General features: G+C 45.8%; 1 protein-coding gene across 4 annotated transcripts in view; it reads right to left on the bottom strand.

Moving 5' to 3' along the window:
* Positions 1-22797, bottom strand: part of DCLK2 (doublecortin like kinase 2) — a 136441-nt gene that overhangs the window by 32877 nt on the left and 80767 nt on the right. For all 4 annotated transcript variants that reach the window (XR_006290648.1, XM_027818086.3, XM_027818087.3 and 1 more), the window contains 3 exons: positions 17099-17171; positions 14056-14164; positions 5011-5068 (listed from right to left, as the gene is read on the bottom strand). Coding sequence is in view for 3 of the 4 variants with exons in the window: in XM_027818086.3 (XP_027673887.2) it covers positions 5011-5068; positions 14056-14164; positions 17099-17171 (240 nt within the window). In the remaining variant the exon portion in view is untranslated. The remainder of the gene's footprint in view (positions 1-5010; positions 5069-14055; positions 14165-17098; positions 17172-22797) is intronic.

The raw sequence follows: 22797 nt of genomic DNA, 5'->3' as shown, positions 1-22797 counted from the left end.
TGCCGGCAATTCCGACGGAGGGATAGGAGGGTGGGGAATGCAATGGATATGAGCAACACATCTTGAAGAACAGTTATGAAAAGGTAGGTAACCATTTTTTCTTCGAGTGCTTGCTCATGTTGATTCCATTCTAGTTGATTCACAAGCAGTATCAATGGAGGTGGGCTCAGATTTCACAGTCTAGCTCTAGCGGCTGGCAGTATGGCTCTACCAAAGCCTGCATAGTCCCGGGCCTGCTGGGTAAGTGCGTAATGAGAAGTGAACATGTGGATGGACAACCAGGTGGCCGCCCTACAGATGTCCTGGTTAGGCACTTGACTAGGAAAGCTGCCGAAGAGGCTTGGGCCCTGGTTGAGTGGCTGGTAACAATTGCTGGAGGGGACACCTGTGTCCAATCGTAGCAGCAGCGAACGCAGGCAGTAATCCAAGAAGAAATTCTTTGAGTGGACACTGGATGATCTTTCATCCTGTCAGACACTGCGATGAACAATTGCGATGACTTGTGGAATGGCTTGATCCTTTCAATGTAGAAAGCTAGCACCCTCCTGACATCTAGGGAATGCACTCTATGCTCCTCCTCCAACTTATGTGGCTTTAGAAAAAAGGCAGGTAAGTAAATGTCCTGGCCCATATGAAACTGAGACCACCTTGGGCAGGAAAGCTGGGTGAGGCCGAAGCTGGATCTTGTCTTTGTAAAAGACTGTATAGGGCAGCTCCGAGGTAAGTGCCCTAATCTCAGAGATCTGGTGGGCAGATGTTAATGCAACCAAGAACATGACCTTCCAGGAAAGGAGGAGAAGAGAACAGGAAGCCAGAGGCTCGAAGCGGGCCTCATGAGCCATGACAGCACAAAGTTCAGGTCCCACGGAGGTACAGGTCTCCTGATGTGGGGTAGAGGCGCTCGGGGCCCATGAGGAACCTGGCAGTCATGTCCCGGGCAAAAACCAACCTACCCTCGAGCGACAGATGGAAGGCCGAGATAGCAGCCAAGTGGACCTTGATAGACGAAAGGGACGGGTCTTGGAGCTTGAGATGCAGAAAGTAGCCCAGGATTAACTGCGGCAAGGCCAAATGCCTTTATTTGAGGTCTAACAAGCGAATCACTTCCATTTGGCCAGGTAGGTCGCTCTGGTAGACCGTTTTCTGCTGCCCAACAGGAACAGTTGGACACCGGCTGAGCACTCCTGCTCCTCTGCATTTAACCATGCAGCAGCCAAGTCATCAAGTGCAGTGCCACCAGGTTCAGATGCAGAAGACTGCTGTGGTTTTGGGACAGCAGGTCCAGCCTGAGTGGTAACTGTAATGGAGCAGCCAACAAGAGGTCCAGAAGTGTGCCAAACCAGGGCTGGTGCGGCCAGGCCAGTGCTATGAGAATCACCTTTGCCTTGTCCTGCTTGATCTTCATTAGGACCTTGTGAATTAACGACACTGAGGGGGAAGGTGTACAACAGAGCTCCCAACCATGGAAGTAGAAAAGCATCTGACAGGGAGCCTCTGTCAATCCCCCAAATTGTGCAGAAAACAGGGCATTTCTTGTTCTGCCTGGACATGAACAGGTCCACCTGGGGAGCGCTCCACTTCTGGAAGATGATGCTGATCACTTCTGGATGGCAGGACCACTCGTGGCGAGACAAGAAGGCCCTGCTGAGGCGATCTGCCAAAGTGTCCCTGGCTCCGGGGAGATGTGTGGCTACGAGATGAGGGTCACAGATGGTGATGAAGCCGCAAAGGGAACCCCCTCCAACATCAATGTTTGATTCTGCCACACAGTGAGTGATGACAGTACATGGTCTGGGACCCTGACCACTCGGTCCATGCTGTGTCTGTTGGGGATGTAGACTGACACAAGCAGGGGCCTCAGATGGAGCCGTGCGTGTCAGACCACATAAATGCAGACAGCCATGTGGCCCAACAATCGTAGGCAAGTGTGAGCGGTGGTGAGCAGGTGGGCTTGAATGCATGAGATCAGGTCCGCCATGGCTTGGAACTGTGCCTCGGGGAGGAAGGCTTTGGCCTGAGTGGAGTAGAGGGCCGCTCCAATAAACTCTATGCGTTACACTTGACTTAAGGTCAACTTTTTCTTGTTTATTAACAAACCAGATCAAGATGCTGCCGCACCTGATTCCAGGACTGACCCTTTATTAGCCAGTCATTGAGGTACGAGTAAATTTGAACACCCCGGGGCCTCAGGTAAGCGGCCACTGGCGCTATGCACTTTGTGAACACTCTCAGGGCTCACCAGAGACTGAATGGCAATGCCATGAACTGGAAATGGCGCTGGCCCAGAGTAAAATGCAGGGAAAATGGAAATGTGGAAATACGCACAAGTCGAGGGCAGCGTACCAGTCTTCCCAGTCCATGGAGAGGATGATGGAGGTGAGGGAGACCATGCGAAACTTCAACCTTTTGAGAGACTTGTTGAGGCGACGCAGGTCCAAGATAGGTCTAAGGCCCCCTTTTGCTTTCAGGATCAAGAAGTAACGGGAGTAGAACCCTTTCTCAAGGAACCTCCTCCTCCACTAGCTGCTCTTGAGAAGAGTCCCTGAAGGAGGAGGGGAAAGGGGTGGGAGGAAGGGTCGGCAATGAACTGCAGGGTGTAACATGATGATTTTACTTTGAAAACCAAACGGTCCGAGGTCAGCTGAGACCAGACTGACTGGAAGGGGTGGAGGTGGTCGAGGAAAGAGTGGGAGGGTGGATCCTGGGAAGCGACTAGGGTGTCACCCTTGAGCACACTCTCAAAATGTGGAAGGCCCAGGATGAGCAGATGAATGGGAAGACGATGGGTGTCGCCACTTAAACCCCTTGCCTCTATCCTTTCTCCTGTAGGTGCCCACCTGGGGAGCCCCCCAAGACCTGGTCTTGGAGGTGAGGGTGTAACAGCTTCCTGGCCTGCTGAGGAGTATGGTTGCCAAAGTAGCAGAGGGTGGCAAGGGAGTCTTTAAAGCCATGTATTTCCCACTGAATGCATACGATGAAGTGAGCTGTAGCTCACAAAAGCTTATACTCAAATAAATTTGTTAGTCTCTAAGGTGCCACAAGTTCTCCTTTTCTTTTTGTGGATCCAGACTAACACGGCTGCTACTCTGAAATCTGTCTTTAAGGCCATGGAGTCTCAAGTCCATGAGCTTGGAGATGAGGCCCATCCCCTCAAAAGGGAGGTCCTGTAGAATGGCCTGTATCTCCTGGGATAACCTGGAGGACTGCAAGCAGGAGCTGCGCCTCCTGGCTACTGAGGAGGTGACCACCCTGGCCGCTGAGTCAGTAGCGTCCCAGGCCATCTGAAGGACCCCTTGCCACTGCTGTGCCTTCATCCACCAAAGCAGCAAACTCCTGGGCTCAATTCCTGGTGGGAATATGGGACTGACATTACGGGCACACCCCATGGGTTCCAGTACGGCCACTGAGCAGGCCACTGTCCCTGCTGCCACAGGTGCTACACCAGCTTCCTGGGTCAGTGGCGAATCACCCCTCCTTGGCCAGGGGCTGAACTTCCAGTCCGAGTCTGACCATTGCCCTTCCAGTGACCAGTGCGGAGCCATCGAGGTATGCCGACTCACCCTGGTTGGCGACCAGCGAGGCGAGGATCGGTGCCTGCCCAACGAGCAGAACTGGGGGAATGGAGACCGGTGCCACGACCGGGAGCAATCCCGCCCCAGTGGGAATGGATGTCTGGAAGACCGTCTGGGCAAGGGTGATTTGCACCGTGGTGATCTTTGATGAGAAGCTTGCTGGTACCGGTGGTACAGGGACCAGTGCCTCAACTCCAGCGTCCCATGTCTCGTAGCGAGAGAACATGGTGTCGGGGCCCTGGCCTTTTGACCGGAGACCAGGAATGTGGTGCCAGGGTCCTAGGCCGTAGAGATGGGGATCTACACCTGCAGTCCAGGGACCAAGAGTGCTCCACTGCCCTATGGGGCCGTCCCATGACCAGCTTACCCTTAGGCATTGGGGCAGTCACCAGGTCCGGTGCCTTACGCAGTGTCTGCGGTGCCAGTGGGCCTGCTTGTTCTTTAGTGCTTCAGACAACTATCATGGGGGTCACTAATAGGCATCGGCCTGTTGTATGACAAGCATGGTTTGAAGCTGGGAGAATGGGGCGTGCCCCACTCTGTGGCGAAGTCCCAGCCTGGACTCTAACGACCAGACTAACCTAACTCTTAACTTAAAAGCTAGCTAAATACCTAAACTATATATAAAGTTGACAGACAACGGGCGTTGAAGAACCACTATCGCTCTTGCGATTGCAAGAGAAGGCACACCGACCAACCATCACGGGCAGTGAGAAGGAACTGAGAGGGCGTAGGGTTGGTGGTACCTATATACCAGCACAAGGAAGCGTCACTCAAGGGGGTGCCACAGCCAACCCTACAGATACCGCAAAGGCAAAAATCTTAGACGACTGTGCATGTGGACGCACGTACACCTAAAATAGAATCGACATGAGCAAGCACTCAAAAAAGAATAGGGTATTTTGACTGAATAAGGACTGCAGGAATTTATCCCATATTAACTTTGCTTACAATGGTTACTAATGTTGATATGGGTCATGACATACTTTGGGGCCTTTATAATTTTAATTCCCTTCATAATCAGTATTGGGTCCCATTATGCTAGGTGCTGCACACCCACCCACCCACACGTTTCATCCTTCAAAGACTTTACAATCAAAGTCACTGTGCTGTACTTTCACATTTCTCTTTTTATTCTATTTTGGCCCAATGAAGGGAGGACAATTGTGGAAATACTGCACATTTTCTTTGTTAGTCCAATAGAATAAATTACAATCTTTGTTTTTGTTCCATTATCTACTAGATTAACACAGTTACTACTTCTATTGTTTGCATTTTGGATGGAAAATAATCCTGCTAATGCTAAACAGATAATTCTGAAAGCAGTCACAGTTCTATCAATCCCAAACACCACCCCCACACACACACACCACTTTGACTAATGAGCAGCTGTGAATGTTATTTTTATTCTTTTCACATGTAAATGGGTGTACACTACCTTTCCACAGCATTTTGCCTTGTCTATAATCTTCAGTGCAAACTCCTTTCCAGTGTATCTAAGAAGAAAAATTGGAGAAACATTCATTAATGCCAGAAATTCCAGCCCATTTTCTGGTTATCTGTGAGAATACATGTAATCGTAATATAATCTTTTCACCCAGGGGAACATCTGACAGAAAGATGGCAGAAATTATTTCATTTTGTTTCTCCTCTCTCCAAGTAACAGTCCTGACTGCTGTTTCCCTGACTACCATTACACTACCTAGCTTATTGTGTGCATTAATCCTAGGACCATGGCAGTGACTCTAATATGACCTAATATACACTCTGCCACTACTCTAATTCCATATACAAAATTTGCCCCCAAATCCTTCATGTAGCTCTGTTCAACTGGCAGCCTGTAACCACACTTTGAAGACAGATCAGACTGCAGGTTTGCTTGTCAGCTCATGTATAGGATGAGCAGCAAGAAGGCCGCCATGAATATCGATGGCCTTTATGGAAAAAGTCCCATAGAAGTTAGTAGGGAAGAAAACTATAGGGTTCTATAGCAATTACTATACAAGAGACATCAGTGGCTATTAAATTCTATAGGATTTTAGAACTATCTGACAGAATTTTACAGGATGGTTCCGCAAAACCTAGAGTGACTGAGATGATCATTTTCTGGTATATGCGAGAGGACTTTTCCTCCCGTACGGTAGGAGCTTACTCAAGCTTTTATACTTGGTCACCCACATCCAGATCTAAACATGTTCTCCACATGAAATGGAGAAAAGCAACAAGAACAAGCTGGTTTGGTGTCTATAAAGAAAACACTGCCGCTCATTGTTGTGAATGACTTTCAGTTAACATGTTACAAATAGCAAGGGAAATGCAATAAGCCCATTCCTATTACTATTTATTATTTGTATTGCAATTGCACCTGGAAGCCCCAGGCAAGATCAGACCTAATGTAAGGGGTGCTATACAAATTCTGCCTTGTAACAAGCTTCTGTATCTCAATAAGAAATATCAGGTATATTTTATTAAGTTCATAGCTAATTATAGCCAACAAACATTTTTTGTTTCAGATACAGCTAATAAAGACTAATGTGTCACAAAAGGAATTAAATTTCATACATTAAACTTGTTCCCGACTAAACATAGCAGTATATTAAGAGCACCTCTGCTCTAAAAGTACAGCTGTGTCTGCTAGGTTGTCATAGTTACAACCTGATTCAGTGTAGCACATAAGAAATTCCATCTAAACAGCATTTGAGATTTAAATACTATCTTCTTATACAGAGCCATGTAAAACTGTATTATGGGCACTGCATGTAATTCAGAATTGCAATCTATGTATGATGATACATTAAGTAAATTATCCAAAAGCCTGATGATAAACACACTGCAAAATCCAGTTAAGATATGTGCAATATTTTCAGAGCTTGTCACATAACAGGGAGCAGATCCTTGTAAACATCCACAAAGCTAGCTCATTATCCTTCTTCAAATCCCTCCTTAAAATTCTCCTCTGTCATGATCCCTGTAAAAACCTTGACAATGGCTAGCCCACTGGTGTGCTCCTACCACTGCTTATCATGCTGACCACACTGTTTCATTGTTTCCTTGCATCTCTGTATCCATCTGTTGTCTTAGATTGTAAGCTCTTTGGGGGGCAAGGACTGTTTTGTTTTGTCTGTACAGCACCTAGTACAGTGGGGTCCTGGTCCATGACTAATGCTCCTAGGTGCTATGTCATACAAAATAAGAAAAGAGCAAACCGAGGAGTGTTTATAATTAGCATTTCCTTTCCCAATAGTATTATAGATTGGATATTTTTGATCAGCAGATGATTTGAATAATATTTCTGATCATTAGATGTGAAGATGAAGTTTTATACAGAAAAAGTGGGATTTTTTATTTATTTATTTATTTACAGTTTATTTCTAGCTACTATTTCCTTTATAACTAGAGGGCTCTTTTTTTTTTTTATCTGAGCCTTGCTTTCTAAAGCATTCAGGTAAAACTATCGAAGTGTCTAAGTCGCTTAGGAGCCTATGTCCCATTTTCAAAAGCACTAAGTCACTTAGGAGCCCAAGTCTAAGTGACTTTCACCAGGATGTAGGTGATTCTGAAAATGAAGTCTAGAAAGTTGCAAAAATATTATCAGGCATCTTTATCCTGAGATCTCAAAACATTTTTCAAGTACTGTTGAATCTATGTGCAGCCACTGAAATGCTTTCCAATTCAGGGTACATCCAGTACAGCAATTTTGTGCCTTCACACCATAAAACACTGTCCAGTTATTATGACCCAAGTCTTTCACGGTTAGTTTCCTGCCAAGTGAGCTGGATGGAAATCTAATCATTAGAAGACTGGCTATCTCATTTTATAAATTTTAAAAGTTCTTTGGATTGTATATTTGCCTCAAGCTTTCTAAGCAGCACCACACTGATTTCCCCATTGAGCTGGTGAAGCTTATTAAAAACCTAGGATTTTGGAAGAATTGTTATTCGAGTGTTCAAGAATTGTGATGTTAATGTTCAGAGATAGCATTAAGCCTAAACCCTAATGTACTTCAATGAGTGACAAAAAGCTCCTTTAAAGTAGTAACTATACACACTGGGGTCAAATTTAGCTATCTGGCTTGGTTTAGGAAGTAATTCCATCAGAAGTCCTCTAACTCTTATTCTTTAATGCATAAGCCTGGATACTTGAACGACAGATTTCCCTGATGAGTAAAAAGAAGACAACAAAAAGTTACTTAATACTAAGCATTAAAACTAAGCATGAAATTGTCATTAAGGGGAATCACCCATCACGTGACAGATAAGAAAGGCACAATGGCAAGAGTGTGCTTTTGCTCTGCTTTTTTGCTTCATTTGTTATTAGTCTCTGCCAGTTTTTTGTCTTATTTTCATTGCCTGAGGGGTGTTTGCATTCGTAGAGAAAGTTTTGAGCAGAGAAAAGCCCCGAGACTCCAAATGCATTTACATTTAAAAGCTTTTTTGAAAAGCAGAGAAAGCTAACTGGGAAGAGTGTGGAGGATTTGCAAGTAGTCAATGCCTATTTTGGGGGCTAGATCAGGTTGAAAAGGTCTTAAGGATTTTGGTGTACTGGCTGCCAGTACTTGTTTGGTTAATGGAGAGGAATTAACTGGATATAGCAACAAGAAACAAAACTCCTGGGAAACCGTAATAGTGGCAGCAGAGTTATGGGTCATTTTTTAAGATCAACACACTTGAACCCGAGAGGAGGAGAATGCAGGTACTAGTTCAGCAGTGGTCGCCAGCATGTTCTGACATTTCCTTAGATGAGTCAGACTCAGACATAACTGCTAAAGAGAGAGTTTTTGAAGATACTTCTGCTGGCTAAGACTATGAAGACACATTTCACTTCATAATTAAGACTCCTTTGCTCCAGGAGCTTCTGAATATAAAGCCTCCCATGAATTCTTAAAAAGAAACCTGCAAATAGTGATTAAACACTGAAAATTGTTTCTGTGAGCCCCAAGGGTCTCACAGGCATTTGTTGGAACAGAAAATATTGCTATGTGCAAAGTTGGAGACTCTTCAAAATAATACTAATCAAAGAAACCCATGTAATTGTTGTAGCAGTGGCCAGTGTCAGATGATTCTAAGAAATATTGTTAGCAGTTGAGAGAGTCCCCCCACCACTAGCAATCGTGGCCAAATATACACACACACATACACACACACACACACACACACTTTTTACATGTGACAAACTTACTAAATAGTTCTTGCTTACCTAATTTCTTCTAATGTTTTGGATGATATTTTCCCCCTCTCTCGCTGTCTCATATTCATAAAGTAAAGCTTAAAAATTTTCTTCTATACATTATAGACAGCATAAACATATCTATGTGGGTAGTAGACATGGACTATTACAGTATATGGATAACTAAATCTCAGGACTGTAACAGTTAATTTTTTTTTAATTGTTTTCACTCTCCATTTTCTCTCTCCACAAACTCTCTTTGCTATAGACATTATAAAAGACAGTTACCTTTTTCCATAACTGTGTTTTTTGAGATGTGTTGCTCATGTCCATTCATCTTAGGTGTGTGTGCTCACCACATGCACTGGTGCCAGAAGTTTTTCCCTCAACAGTATCTGTAGGGGACCAGCTCTGGCACCCCCTGGAGTGGCACGTGTATGCCCCGGCATATAGGGCACCACCAGCCCCCTCCACCCTCAGTTCCTTCTTGCTGGAAACTCTGACAGTAGGAAAAGAGGGTGGATTGTGGAATGGACATGAGCAACACATCTTGAAGAAGACCAGTTACAGAAAAAGGTAACGGCCTTTTCTTCTTCAAGTGATTGCTCATGTCATTCAACTTAGGTGACCCCCAGATGTACCCCTGGAGGTGGATAAGGAGTTCACGGACATGTAGATTGCAATACAGCTCTGCCAAACACAGCATCTTCCCTGGCCTGTTGTGTGAAGGCATAGAGGGCCATGAACATGTATACCGAGGACCACATCATGGCTTTACAGATATCCTGGATCAGAACTTGTGCCAGGAAGGCCGCTGAGGATGCCTACACTCTAGTTGAGTGGGCTCTGATGATTGGCGGCGGAGGGACTCCTGTTAACTCCTAGCAGATCCGAATGCAAGATGTGATCCAGTTAGAAATCCTTTTCATGGACACTGGGAGGCCCTTCATCCTATCAGCTGTAGAGATGAAAAGCTGAGTCAACCTACAGAAAGGTTTTGTCCAATCTAGGTAGAAAGCCAGGGCCCTTCTTACGTCCAAAGTGTAAAGATGCCTCTCTTCACTAGTCTCATGGGGCTTAGGGCAGAAGACCAGAAGGAAGATGTCCTGGCTCACGTGGAAAGTGGACACAACCTTGGGAAGGAAAGCCGGGTGGGGCTGGAGCTGGACCTTGTCCTTATAGAAGGCCATTTACAGCAGTTCTCAGGTCAGGGCTTGCAGCTCGGAGACTCGCCTCACCAACGTCACTGCCACCAGGAAAACTACCTTCCATGATAGGTGAGACAGGGAGCACGAGGCCAAAGGCTCAAAGGGCGGGCCCGTGAGCCTGGGCAGAACCAAACTGAGATCCCACTGAGGGGCCAGGAACCAACTTGAGGAAAGAGCCTCTCGAAGCCTCTAAGGAACCTGACCGTCATATCATGGGAGAACACTGTCTGCCCCTGGATTGGTGGATTAAGGGCCGAAATGGCTGCCAGGTGCACCCCAATAGAGTAGTGCATTAGGCCCTGGTTCCTTAAATGAAGCAGGTAGTCTAAGATCGACTGCACTAAAGAATACGAAGGGGAGATGCCCCATTCCACCCAGCAGGAGTACCTCATCCACTTTTCCAGGTAGATCTGCCTAGTTGAGGGCTTTCTACTTTCGAGGAAGACCTTCTGCACACCTCCCAAATAGGCCCGTTCATCCAGGTTCAACCACACAACATCCACGCTGTGAGGTGGAGGGGGGCGAGGTTGGGGTGCAAGAGTTGGCCATGATCCTGTGACAGCAGGTCTGGTCGGTTCGGCAGGGGCCAGGGAGGGATCGCAGACAAGCTTGATAGCATCCCAAACCAGTGCTGGCGAGGCCACGCTGGGGCAAGCATGAGAACCTGAGCCTTGTCTCTCTTGATTTTCGCTAGGACTTTGCTGATGAGCGGAATTGGAGGGAACACGAAATACATCAGGCTTCCTGCCCATGGCAGGAGGAAGGCATCATAAGAGAGCCCTTGCACAGACCCCATCTGGAGCAAAACCTGCGTCGCTTTGAGGGCTTCCGCTTTGGACGGCACTCAGAAAGTAACTGAAGACCGTAACCCTGTGCCACCATATTGAGGACCCACCGGTCTGAGGTCATAGATGCCCACACAGGGAGGAAGGAAGAAAGGCAGTTGGCAAACAAAGGGGAGGAAGGATCTGGGGTCAGTCTGGTAGGTTGCCCACAGGCATACCCTCAAAACGGGTGCTTGCCAGTCTGCTTACTGTGGGTCAAGCCCACCTGGGACAGGGGTTGGTCACCAGGGTGCTTCTTGTAGCACCTGGATCTTTTGTGGGGAGACTCCTGGAGAGGGTGGTTCCCCTAGCTCTGAGGCTGCTGTGGCTTAACCGTTTGCAGGCAGGTCCAAGGACATACAGGCCCAGTGTTTTTAGGGTTGTACGGGAATCTTTCAGACCATGGAGCTTAATGTCCCTCTGTTCTGCGAACAGGGCGTGCCAGTCAAAAGGGAGATCTTGCATTGACTGCTGAGCCTCCGAGGAGCAGACACGAACCCCTGTGCAATCAGACAGCCGATGCCACTGTATGGGCGGCGGTGTCCGCAGCATCTGATGCCACCTGGAGAGCTGCTCTGGCTGCAGTCAAGCCCTCATCCAGGATTGCCCGGAACACCTTCCTAGAAACCTCAGGAAGGGCGCTCTTGAACTTGGTCATGGCCTACCACATATTAAAATCATAGCAGCCTAGTAAGGCCTGACGGTTGGCCACCCGCAACTGTAGACTGGAGGATGAATAAACTTTACATCCAAACAAGTCCAGTCTCCTTTAGACTTTATTCTTAGGGGTGGATCCCTGGTTGACCCAGTCTCTCCCTCTGGTTGACCACCTCTACCACTAGGGAGCAGGGTGGGTATAAAGGTACTTGGGGCCCTTAGATGGCACAAAGTACTTGCACTCTGCCTTCTTGGAGATCAGAGGCAAGAAGGAGGGGTTTTGCCAGAGGGCATTTGTAATTTTAGTGACCACCTCATGTAGGGGCAAAGCTACCCTAGCTGGGGCCACGGGGCAGAGAACATTAAAGAGGGAATCTGCCGGTTCCTCTAACTCCTCTGCCTGTAGGCCCAAGTTGGTAGCAATCCTCTTTAACAGCTCCTGATGCACCTTAGCATCATCCTGAGGCACTGGTGGAGGGAGCCCCACCATGGCCTCGTCTGGAGACGAGGAGGAGGAAGCCAGTACCATGGGGTCCTCTGCAACCATAGGTGGCCCGGCGGCTTGCTCGCCCACTTCCTCCTGTGCCTGCGGGATGCCTGCAGCTGAGGCCTCTTGGGCTGGAGGGGGGTGGTAGCTGGTCTCTCCAAAGCTCTGGATACCAAGCAGGTGGGCTGAGGGGGCTGAATGAACCCCCCATGGGTTCTATGGAACCACTGTGCTGTCCACAGAGTCTGAGGCCACGAGCCCTGCTGCAGTGCAGCCAATGTAGTCTGTACCGTAGGTGCTGGAGTCTGCCCCGCTGCTAGGGAACTTGCTTCGAACCTGGGCTTGAGCCCGAGCGGTCGCTTCCCTGTGACCAAGACAGGGCTGATTGGAGACTCTGTCCCGATCGGTACCAGTTGCCCCTCCCAGAGGTGGATCTGGCTGACCTTGACAAGCATCTGAATCGGGGCCTCAGTGACCAGTGGCGCTCGGTGGAGCCATGATGGCCCCGGGCCAGCGATCTATGCCTCATGCTTAATGAATGGTACCGGGATGTGGAGCAGGATTGGGAACTAGAGTGAGCTAGGCGTCATTAAAATGTAGCCGCATGCAGTGACACCACCCTGGGGGATTGGCATCATCAGTCCCTCGACCTGTCCCTGGAGCAGTACTGGTGCCGCGGAGATTCCAGGCACCGGGGGGCACATGCCTCCAGAGTCTGTGCCCGGTTACCAGCAAGCCACGCCTCGAGCCTCTCTGCCTTTGTCCTAGGTCCGGAGACTGGATGGAGCTATGAAGCTTCTGCCTATCATGGTCAGAAGCGTGTCAGCTGCGAGAGGGCGACTGTTGGTGGGATGTCCCCTGCGACAGGGAATGCCGCCAGAAAGGTGGAGACTGTGGTGGTCCCAACGCCAGTTTACCTTGGAGCCAGGATCCCACAGAGGCTGGAGTGGGCAGCACTGGGAGGGACATAATGTCTTGTGCCGCTTTGTGGGCTTTCGCTTTGGAGGGCACTCAGAGATAACGAGGACCTCTGCCGCTATCTGGGATAGCTGGCGGGGAGCGGGCTGGGCTACACCGCTCAACCTGAGCGGAAGCCCGGGATCCCCAAGGGGGTGAAGAGGGACCAGAGACAGGGCCTTGGTCCACCCCAGACTTGTCCTTTCCCTCGCAGGAAGCTGGAGACCTTCTTTTCCCCATCTTCCTGGGCTTATTGGCTGGGGCCAAGGAAGGAGACTGGAGCCAGCTCGTAGACAATACCAGCGGGGCACTGCGCACTGAGGTCACAGTGCTCAGTGCCGAATCGGAGCACTGCTCCAGCATCAGGGTAAGGGCAGACTGCATCAGGAGCACCTTCAAATGAATGGCATGCTCTTTCTTCATCCTGGGCTTGAAGCTATCCAAGTGCAGATTTTGCACTTATCACTAATGTTACCTTCGCTCAAGCACCGTAAACAACTATTATGTGGATCGCTAATGGGCATGGGCCTTTTATAGCAATCGCAGGATTTAAAGCCTGGGGACCAGGGCATGCCCCATCCCGAGGTGAAGTCCCTTTAGGGACCTACTAAGTCTCTAACTTAACAAATAGGTTGAACTAAACTAGAGGGAAACCAAATACAGTAATATTTGCAAGAGGCAAATGCATTCAAACAAACAAAAAGCAACAGCTCTAGCTGAAGCAGCACCAGTTCCATGCACCATCACTGGCAGCAAGAGGAAACTAAGGGTGAAGGGGGTCGGCAGTGCCCTATATGCCGCGGCATATGCGCACCACTCCAGGGGGTGCCAGAGCCGGTCCCCTACAGATATTGCTGAGAGAAAAACTTCCAGCACCAGTGCATGTGGCGAGCACACACACCTAAGTTGAATGGATATGAGCAATCACTCGAAGAAGAATAAGACATATTTATTTCTCATTTTTGCACTGTCATGACTTTTTGTGAATTTTTTTTGTTATACATACATACTATCCATAGCCATACATACTATCTATAGACATATATTTATACTATGTACACCTGTGTACATTTTCTACATATACACACACTCTGTCTCAGACGTACACACTGGATTTTGTTTAATTAAATCAACAGCTTACAAAAAATAGAACTGAAAAATAGCTAAAAAACTTCCTTGCTTACCGTTCTACGCACTCCTTTACTACAGCAAAATTGCCATCACCAATCACCTTTCCCACTCTGTATTTCTCAAGAATAGTGGATGACCCTGAGCACTTGTTTCCATTCACACCTGCACAAACAGCAAGGACAATAATGTAAGGTGGAGAGAGACATCAGCAATGTGGCATATCCCCACAGACTTCAAGAGTACAGTGTATATATTCCTGGATACAAAATAGGAATGTAAAAATAAACTGTGTTCAGTACAGTTTGTCCCTTTGTTTTTATTTCAAAACAGCAAAAAGAACTGGTAAAGCTTAATCAGAGCTGTGTGACCTTCTTGTCCTCGTTAACATATAGGAAAAACATTACTATATTATCATTTCTATGTTGACAAATCCCAAAGGTGACAGAAATTCTAGTTAAATGTTTAACTCCAGCTATGTCCTGACACATTTAGCTTTTTATTAAGAGGGCTTTCGTTTTAAAATATCTTATTTTTCATTGGCGTTTTCCTTTTTTCGTGCTCAAAAGGAACGAAATTATAATTCATGTAAAACAGTAGAAATTTGGTAATGAAAAAAGACAGCTATTTATGCATTTAACTAATGAGGAAAATTTCAGATGACTTATGAAACATATTTTATGTTGTTTGAGGCCCTTCTTATACCATAAAAAAATTGAACTCTTGACTCCTTCTTGCTTAGCACAGACAGCAGCTACCATACAAGTCTCTTGGCTAAACCACCTATGCAAGACTTTTTCTAAGGTGCAACAACATATCCAACCAAATATTGAAGACTGCAATTACACTTTTCTTGTGTATTACAATTAAACCAAAAACATTCAAGAGACATTACATTTTACTGACAATATTGCCTATGGATCTCATCGTCTTTGATTTGTTTCATTAAAGAGCTATTCAGGTCCCAGTCGTCTAGAAAATTTGGCACTGAAATTCTATGTACGAAATTTCTTGTCATAGTGCCAAACTTCAGATAAGTTTTATAACTGCTAATGTTAGGGTTTTTTTAATAACATTGTATCTTTCCTTAAAACCAGTTAATTCTACAGTATAATAGTGTCATCCCATTTTAAAGACTTAATCGCTTTATTAAAAGGGAGACAAGAACTAGTTTTAGATCATAGCCAACACTTCTATCTACATTGGAAACAGACGTCAAGTAAAGTAGGAACAAACAAGATCATGGCCTTAAAACACTGTTCTTTATTAAGTTTCTTACCTTGCTCTCCCACCCTGACTACAGCCACTCTTTCACACACATAAAGAGACATCAATTTGCAAGTATTTTTGTAGGAACAAGATCATCAATGCTTTACTAGCCTCCCTATTCTCAACAGATTATTTATTTTGTAATAAAAAACAAAAAGATTAACAAAGTCCCCACAATGGTCACAGAGATTTATCCATAAGATGATCTCCTACGGAACTGAAAAGGTAAGTTTAGAATAGGTGGGCTGGCTGGTCTGATAGGCTCCACTTGCAGCAAAATGGGCTATCATGAGGAAGCCTACAGTTCCAGTTCAACTGCAAACACCTTACTTTGGAGGGGTCACCACAGACACAATGTTCATAATTTCCATTAATGGGCTGACTGTATCACTCTAAGGTGCCCACTGGGATTTGACTGAAGAGCAGGGTTTTATATTTGTTTTGCATCCTACAGCTTTCTCCAGAATGACTGGTGAAGCTGCTGCTGGGGATAATGCTGCTTGGGAGCAAGGAGATGATTATAAATATGGACTAGTATAATGCTATAAAGATGGACTGGGTGAAAAACCTTGAATGCTGGCAGGTTGAATACCGAAGGTCAGATCTTTAGAAACAAAGAAATCTTCTTGTAAAGGGGGCCTCAATCCTGAAGTCAATATATAAAAAAAAATTTTAGACCAGAGCTGCCGCTTGTAACATATTAAATCAAGTTATGAGAGGAGTGTATTAATGAAGATATTGCTATGGCATGCATGTTATGAGTTGCTGAGGTTAAACTCAGGATGAAACTCTCTCTGCATCCAGGCAGTCGTTAATGGGACTGTGTGGATTAAAGCATGTTCTGGACAGTGAAACCTTTTCCGAAATTCCTGTGTGTTGGTTGCATAACAGCATAAAAGAAGGATAAATGGCCAGGCCATATTGCAAGACGTAGCTTTGGGGTTGTGACCTAGCTTTGGATTAGAGGGTTTCCCAGGTATAAATTCCAGGGAGCTGAGCCAATAATGTTTTGGGCAGTGAGATTCCAGGGGAACTCAGAAGAGAAAGAGGCTCAAGACAGCTGCCTCTTTGTAAGAGGACAGTGGTGCTTCAGCTCACAGTTCTGAAAGAGGGATTTGCCTACGTACATTTTGTTAAAGGAAACAGAGTGTAGGTACATTTTGTAAATAAACACTGTGATAATAGCCGGACATTGATTTGTCTTCCAATGGGAAACTGACCTATAAGGTCTAAAAATCTGCTACCATTTGGTAAAGCGTCAATAAAATTGAAAATCAAATTCATCTCTCTCACTGTACAGACTTGATATAGCAAGTTCAGTAACGAACATTCAGTACCTAGTACTGAATCCAACATTCAGTACCAAGTAAGGAATGTCAAGGATTTAAGACAGAGGTGGGCAAACTACGTCCCACAGGCCACATCCAGCCTGCGGGACAATCCTGCCCGGCCCTTGAGCTCCTGGACGGGGAGGCTAGCCCCCAGCCCCTCCCCTGCTGTCCCCCCTCCTCTGCAGCCACGCGGGCAGCGTGGCTGGCTCTGGCCGGGCAGTGGGGCTGTGAGCTCCTGCTGCTCTGAGCTGCATGGTAAGGGGGTGAGGAGTGGGAGGGGGCAGGCTGTTTGGGGAGGCACAGCCTTCCCTACCCGGCCCTCCATACAGTTTCGCACCCTGATGTGGCCCTCAGGCCAAAAAGTTTGCCCACCCCTGATCTAAGATTAAAATCTGACAGAGTGCTAGCAGTTGTCTAGTATCACCGAGCTAACAAGTCACTTAAATGTGAACAAAGTTTGTGAAGGTTAGTAGCAAACAAACAGCAGTTTAGTGCTTACCTTCAGGACTTATGCAATGGAATAGTTCAGGCACACCATTGACATTGGAAGAAGAGCCACAGTGTGGAGGAATCTATGGAAATATGCATAAGTCCATTATTTCTGAGTTACGAAAGTTACTAAAGTTACTAAAATGAATAATAAGAAAATGAGTCTTATCTTCCCTCAATTTAATTTTTTATACTTATTAATTTTTACATATACATTACATATACATACATAACATATACATTAATTAATACATATTAATTTTTTATACTTATTCAACATTGTTACCTTGCACTAGGGCTGCCCATAACAACTGGGATCCCAGTCCTGAGGCCCTGTTTGTGCGAGGAGTCGCACCACTTATTTCACTGGGAATAATCACTGTGAGGGACATTCTCTCTACTTTTGTGAAGTGATACTTGGCTTTATGGAGTTAGTGTGGGAAGGGAAATTCCATCCTTCCGCAAACCAAGGGACTAGTAAGGACTACAAAAATTTTCACATCTAAGCCAGATTCAAAACCAATAGTAGCCAAGAGTCATTACTACACATAGTTCAGAGGCCAATACACAACAAATTGGTGGTCTCAGGCCATAACCTAAAATCCACCATCACAACTGGTACTGTTTGTAGTTTCATTAATAGAATTTCCCTCTCACCCTGATGCATAGTCTCTTTAGATTAGCACTGAGGCATGCTGGGAGGGTGGTGTATGGAGGCTTCCATTGCCACCACTAAATTTCTATGTCTAAAAGGAGAACTTCGATATCTAGGGCTGGCAGTCTGGCACCTCTACGAACACTAAAATTAGCTTTAAATTTAGTGGTGGTTTTTTTATACTGTCACTGAAGTGAATGCTTAGAATTCAGAGAAACTGAAGTCAGATAACTGTTCTGCATCCCAGCTGTGCAATGCAGATTTTAATAACTATTATATATAAAAATAAAGAGTATATATTTTATTATATATAAAAACAAATTTTTAAGGAGAAATTCAGACAAGATGACATTTCCCAAAGTAACTCCCTTTTACAGGTACTATATGTTAATAGGATCTTCACAACTAATTAAGAAAAGTTCTTTCCTCACATCACACAGTGATATATAAAGCAGTGCAGTGTTATTGTAAAAGGGGTCAGGGACTTGTGCAATGAATAAATTGAAAGCAATCGAACAGTGAAAATGTTTTATGTACCTCTTCCCATTTCAGTTCAAAACATATGGTGCTCTATTAAATTAATAGGTATTTAAAAGCACCTTCCTTCCTTCTTTACAAGACACTTCTACCTGTTCCCTGGGGCTCTTTTCCTTGCTTATTTCATGAGTTAATACAGTTCCCACCATTCACCACAAAGGATTAAAATGCTTCTCTAGCTGAAGCTCAGTATCTGCTGAAACAAGGCTTTGCACAACACCCAGGAATGCAAGTGCAGCATTTTCAAGTTCAGCTAATATTATCTTGTTACATTACTGAATATTTTAAGTCATTAACACTACTGTCAGAAAGATTTTGTTAAAGTCTCACATAATGCTAATAAGTGCTTAAGTTTCCAGTGGCATCTAAAAGTGCCAAAAAAGTGCTAAAGTGCTAAAGGTACAAAACAGCTAACGTAACTAGATACGGTGCAACTTAATTTTATGAAGCCGCAGAAACAATGCTGCTTGTCAGATAGTGTCAGCAGCAACTGGATAGTTACCACTTCCTATTAACAACTTTTAAACAGCATACGTTAATTCATAACGAAAGCAGCATTATCGAATTGCTATAAAGGAGATAGGAACTGAATCCAGGTGTCCTGTTTATGGCATTGACAGAAGATTGTAGTTCAGTCGGTCACTTAACCACAGCTTCTCCAAACGTAAAATGGGGATAATAACGTTGACCCACCTTTGTACAACTGCGAAGTGAGTCATCAGCAAAAATATCTAATCTCTCTTTTGGTTATGATTCAAAGATGTCATTGAATAAGTGATAATAGGTGAAGATAGCACATCCTCCAATCCACATTTCTAGACTGCTTCATCCTTGTGAGAGGCAGGATAGTGAAGTGTACTAGAATCTTACTCTCTAGTGAGCTGGGCTAGAAAGATGCAGGCAAGAATAGTGGAAAGGCAAGAGGAAGGATGGTGGTGTGTGTGATTAAGGCACTAGACTAGGACTCAGGGTTTTAGCTCCAGCTCTGCCACACTTACTGCATGACTTTGGGCCTAATCCAATACCCACTGAAATCAATGGGAGTTTGTGTGTTGTGGATCAGATCCTCTGTGCCTCAATTCCTCAGCAGTAAAATTGGGGTAATAATCCTTGCAGCGTTCTGGTGAGGTAGGGAAACAATTCCTCAATGCTTCCCAGACACTAAGTTGATGAGGAAGAGAAGGGACATAAGCAGACAGTCTATGTGCATATACTTACAAAGCAGAGCAACTACATTTATGTTTTAGGACGACCAGCATTTGCAATATCCCTTGAATTTCTTTTTATCCAACAAAATGATAGAATAGCAATACTGCGGGTAGTCTTGTTAAAGAGATTATTTTTTTAAAACTGTCACAGATTAGAAAGTTATTTAAGTTATCCATAAGCACTCCCTGCACCACAATGCACATGGAGATTTTGGAGGTGAAATGGGGGAAGAGTCAGGACACTGGACTTGCAAGACGACTCACCAGTCTACCAGCCATTCCCTATGTAATAAGGGAAAAAACAGGCACAGAAACTACTGCAGGGTCCTGTAACTCTGAGACTATATTAGTTAATATAGTGGATATATTATCGTTTTGCAGCCTGGAAATGGGAAGAAATCCTCATCTACACCCAGCCCACACAAACTCCCCACTTCTTGTTCCCCTTACACAGTGCAATCACATGGACCATGCTCTGAGGAGAAGGATTTGGCCCAGAGGACTCTATTCTGATCTCCAGTTTCTGTAACAACTGTCAAAGAATTCATACTGAAAGGCAGAATTTGGCTCTAGTTTCTAGGGTGACAATGCAGTAGTTTAATCTTATGCTGCTAACTAAAAGAGTAGAAATATCTTGGCTCTCTTAAAAATTGTGAATACATCCAACACTTTAGACTCTAGGCTCCATTCCTGTATCTAGTGATGACTTCTGCTTTTAGTTAAAAGTACCGTACGTTAGTGTGATGCTGTATGATTGAGATATGGCCATTAATATTGCCATTTAAACAATTGCAACGCATCTTGTACAAAGTATATCCTGTAAGGTGTCAATGGCAAAGTTATGATATACTAAATATAATTATCCTGTTGATATGCATGGCTCATTTTTGTATCTGAAGTTATAAATATTGGCTATGCACTGGCTAGGGTTGCCAACTTTCTACTCGCACAAAACCGAACACCCTTGCCTCACCTCTCCTCCGAGGCCCAGCCCATGTCCTGCCCCTTCTCCAAGGCCCTGCCCCTGCTCACTCCATTCCCCTCTCTGTCGCTCACTGTCCCCTCCTTCACTCACTCATTTTCAGCAGGCTGGCTCAGAGGACTGAGGTGTGGGAGGGGGTGAGGGCTCTGGTTAGGGGTGCGGGCTCCAGGGTGGGGCCAGAAATGAGGAGTTCAGAGTGCGGGAGGGGGCTCCAGGGTGAGGCAGTGGGTTGGGGTGCGAGAGGGGGTGAGGGCTCTGGGGTAGGGCCAGGGATGAAGGGGTTGGGGTGCAGGAGGGGCTCCAGGTTGGGATGGAGCCGAGGGTTAGGACTATGGAAGGGGGCTCTGGGCTGGGTGTGTGAGTTCCGGTGTGGGGCCAGAAATAACGGGTTCAGGGTGAGGAGTTCCAAGCTGGGCTCCAAGCTGGGTCAAGGAGTTGTGTGGGGAGGTGAGGGCTGCAGATGGGGGTGCAGGCTCTGATGTGGGGCTGGGGATGAGGGATTTGGAGTGTAGAAGGGGGCTCCGGGCTGAGGAGTTCAGAGTGCAGGAGGGGGCTCCAGGCTAGGGGTTCGGGGGGTTGTGAGGGCTCTGGCTGGAGGTTCAGGTTCTGGGGTGGGGCTAGAGATGAGGGGTTTGAGGTGCAGGAGGGTGCTCTAGGCTGGGACTGAGGGGTTTGGAAGGTAGGAGGGGGTTCAGGGCTGGGGCAGGGGTTTGGAAGGTAGGAGGGGGTTCAGGGCTGGGGAGGGGGTCAGGAGTGCAGGCTCCGGGTGGCACTTAGCTCAAGCAGCTCTCGTTGCCAGGTGGCTGTGTGCGCTGCCCTGTCAGCAGGTGCCACCCTCGCAGCTCCTGGCCAATGGGAGCTGCGGGGATGGTGCTTGGGATGGGAGCAGCATGCAGAGCCCTCTTGCTGCCCCTACACATAAGAGCCGGAGGGGGGAACATGCTGGCTGCTTCCCGGGAGCCTGCCTGCCCTGCTGCGCCGTGCCATCAACAGGACAGTCAACGGCCCAGCCAGCAGTGCTTACCAGAGCTGCCAGGGTCCCTTTTCGACCGGGTGTTCTGGTCAAAAACCAGACACATGGCTACCCTAGTGCTGGGGGTATGTAGCTGATCTTTTGAGACCAGAAGAACCCTTTGTTTGATGAAATTAGTTTTCAATAACTACTCATCATAAAGTTCAGTGGCTGGGTGGTGACGCAAGGGCTGGAATGCCTAAGGAGACTGCATTTATGACTTGCTGTTAGCTAGTGTAGCAAGACAGAGGTTTAGAATAACCACCAGATGAGGGGTGAGTCTGCCCTATTTCTCAGCAGTTTGTCCCGAGTCTGGTATTCTCAGCTGTGACCCACTGAGGCACAGTGACAGTTAGCACTTTTCTTTTTTTGTGCAGTTTAGCAATCTTCACCTCTGCCTTCCTTAAGTCGCATCCTCAATTCATGTTTTCACATAACATCCAGAGCAAAATTAACTCTAAACCAAAGCAACACAGCATTCAGTGACACACAGAAGACACTTTACAACAAATATACAATTTACAAAACTAGTCAAATACAGTGTTACTTATACTGTCAAAAAACAAACCACACCACAAAATCCGTTCTAAAAATCATAACCCTGTCCAACTAACATTTTAGGTTCCTCAGGCAAAAATGTGCAAAACCAAAACCTCTGTGGAAGAGTATTAATTTTCCACAGCTTCACAAACATCCAACATGCTGTTCTGTATATGGAATTATTTTATAGTGGCTGTTTGACAAAGCTGGAGAAGTTGGGTGACATTCTGATATATGGCTTTGCAACAAGGACACTCACGGTAGATCTGCCTGTGAATTTAAAGCATGTATTTTGGTGCTCAGTGTGACAAGATGCAATGCACACATTAATTTAGCCTAAAGGGTATGGCATGACTAACCATTCTCGCCATCAATCAAATTCCCAGTCATTCATTAATGTCAAGAGAGAGACCTCCATCCTATAGAAACCAGTACTGTGTACAAAGCATGGGAAACCTCATTTTAAAACTAACTTAAAGGAACTAATTTCTTTTCTAATACAGCAGCTTCCCAAAAACCTGTCACTTTTGGTCACATCTTGTAGCTTATCACCTGAAATTTTAAATTAACTGAAGACTCAGAAAAATTAAGCTTGTAACAGTAAAATATTTATTAGAGAGAGATAGGACCCACAGCATACAGTATTATTTCTGCACCACTAAGGTTTCTTTAAGTTCATCCCTAAGGAAATCTTCTTGTACAGAAAGTGTTTAGTAAGCCACTACACTATACAATTGCATTATGACTACATTTGCAACTGAGTTAATAATACTGA

This window comes from Chelonia mydas, chromosome 4, assembly GCF_015237465.2.
Source record: "Chelonia mydas isolate rCheMyd1 chromosome 4, rCheMyd1.pri.v2, whole genome shotgun sequence".
Classification (NCBI taxonomy): Eukaryota; Metazoa; Chordata; order Testudines; family Cheloniidae; genus Chelonia; species Chelonia mydas.
This window is presented reverse-complemented; position numbering and strand designations above follow the sequence as displayed.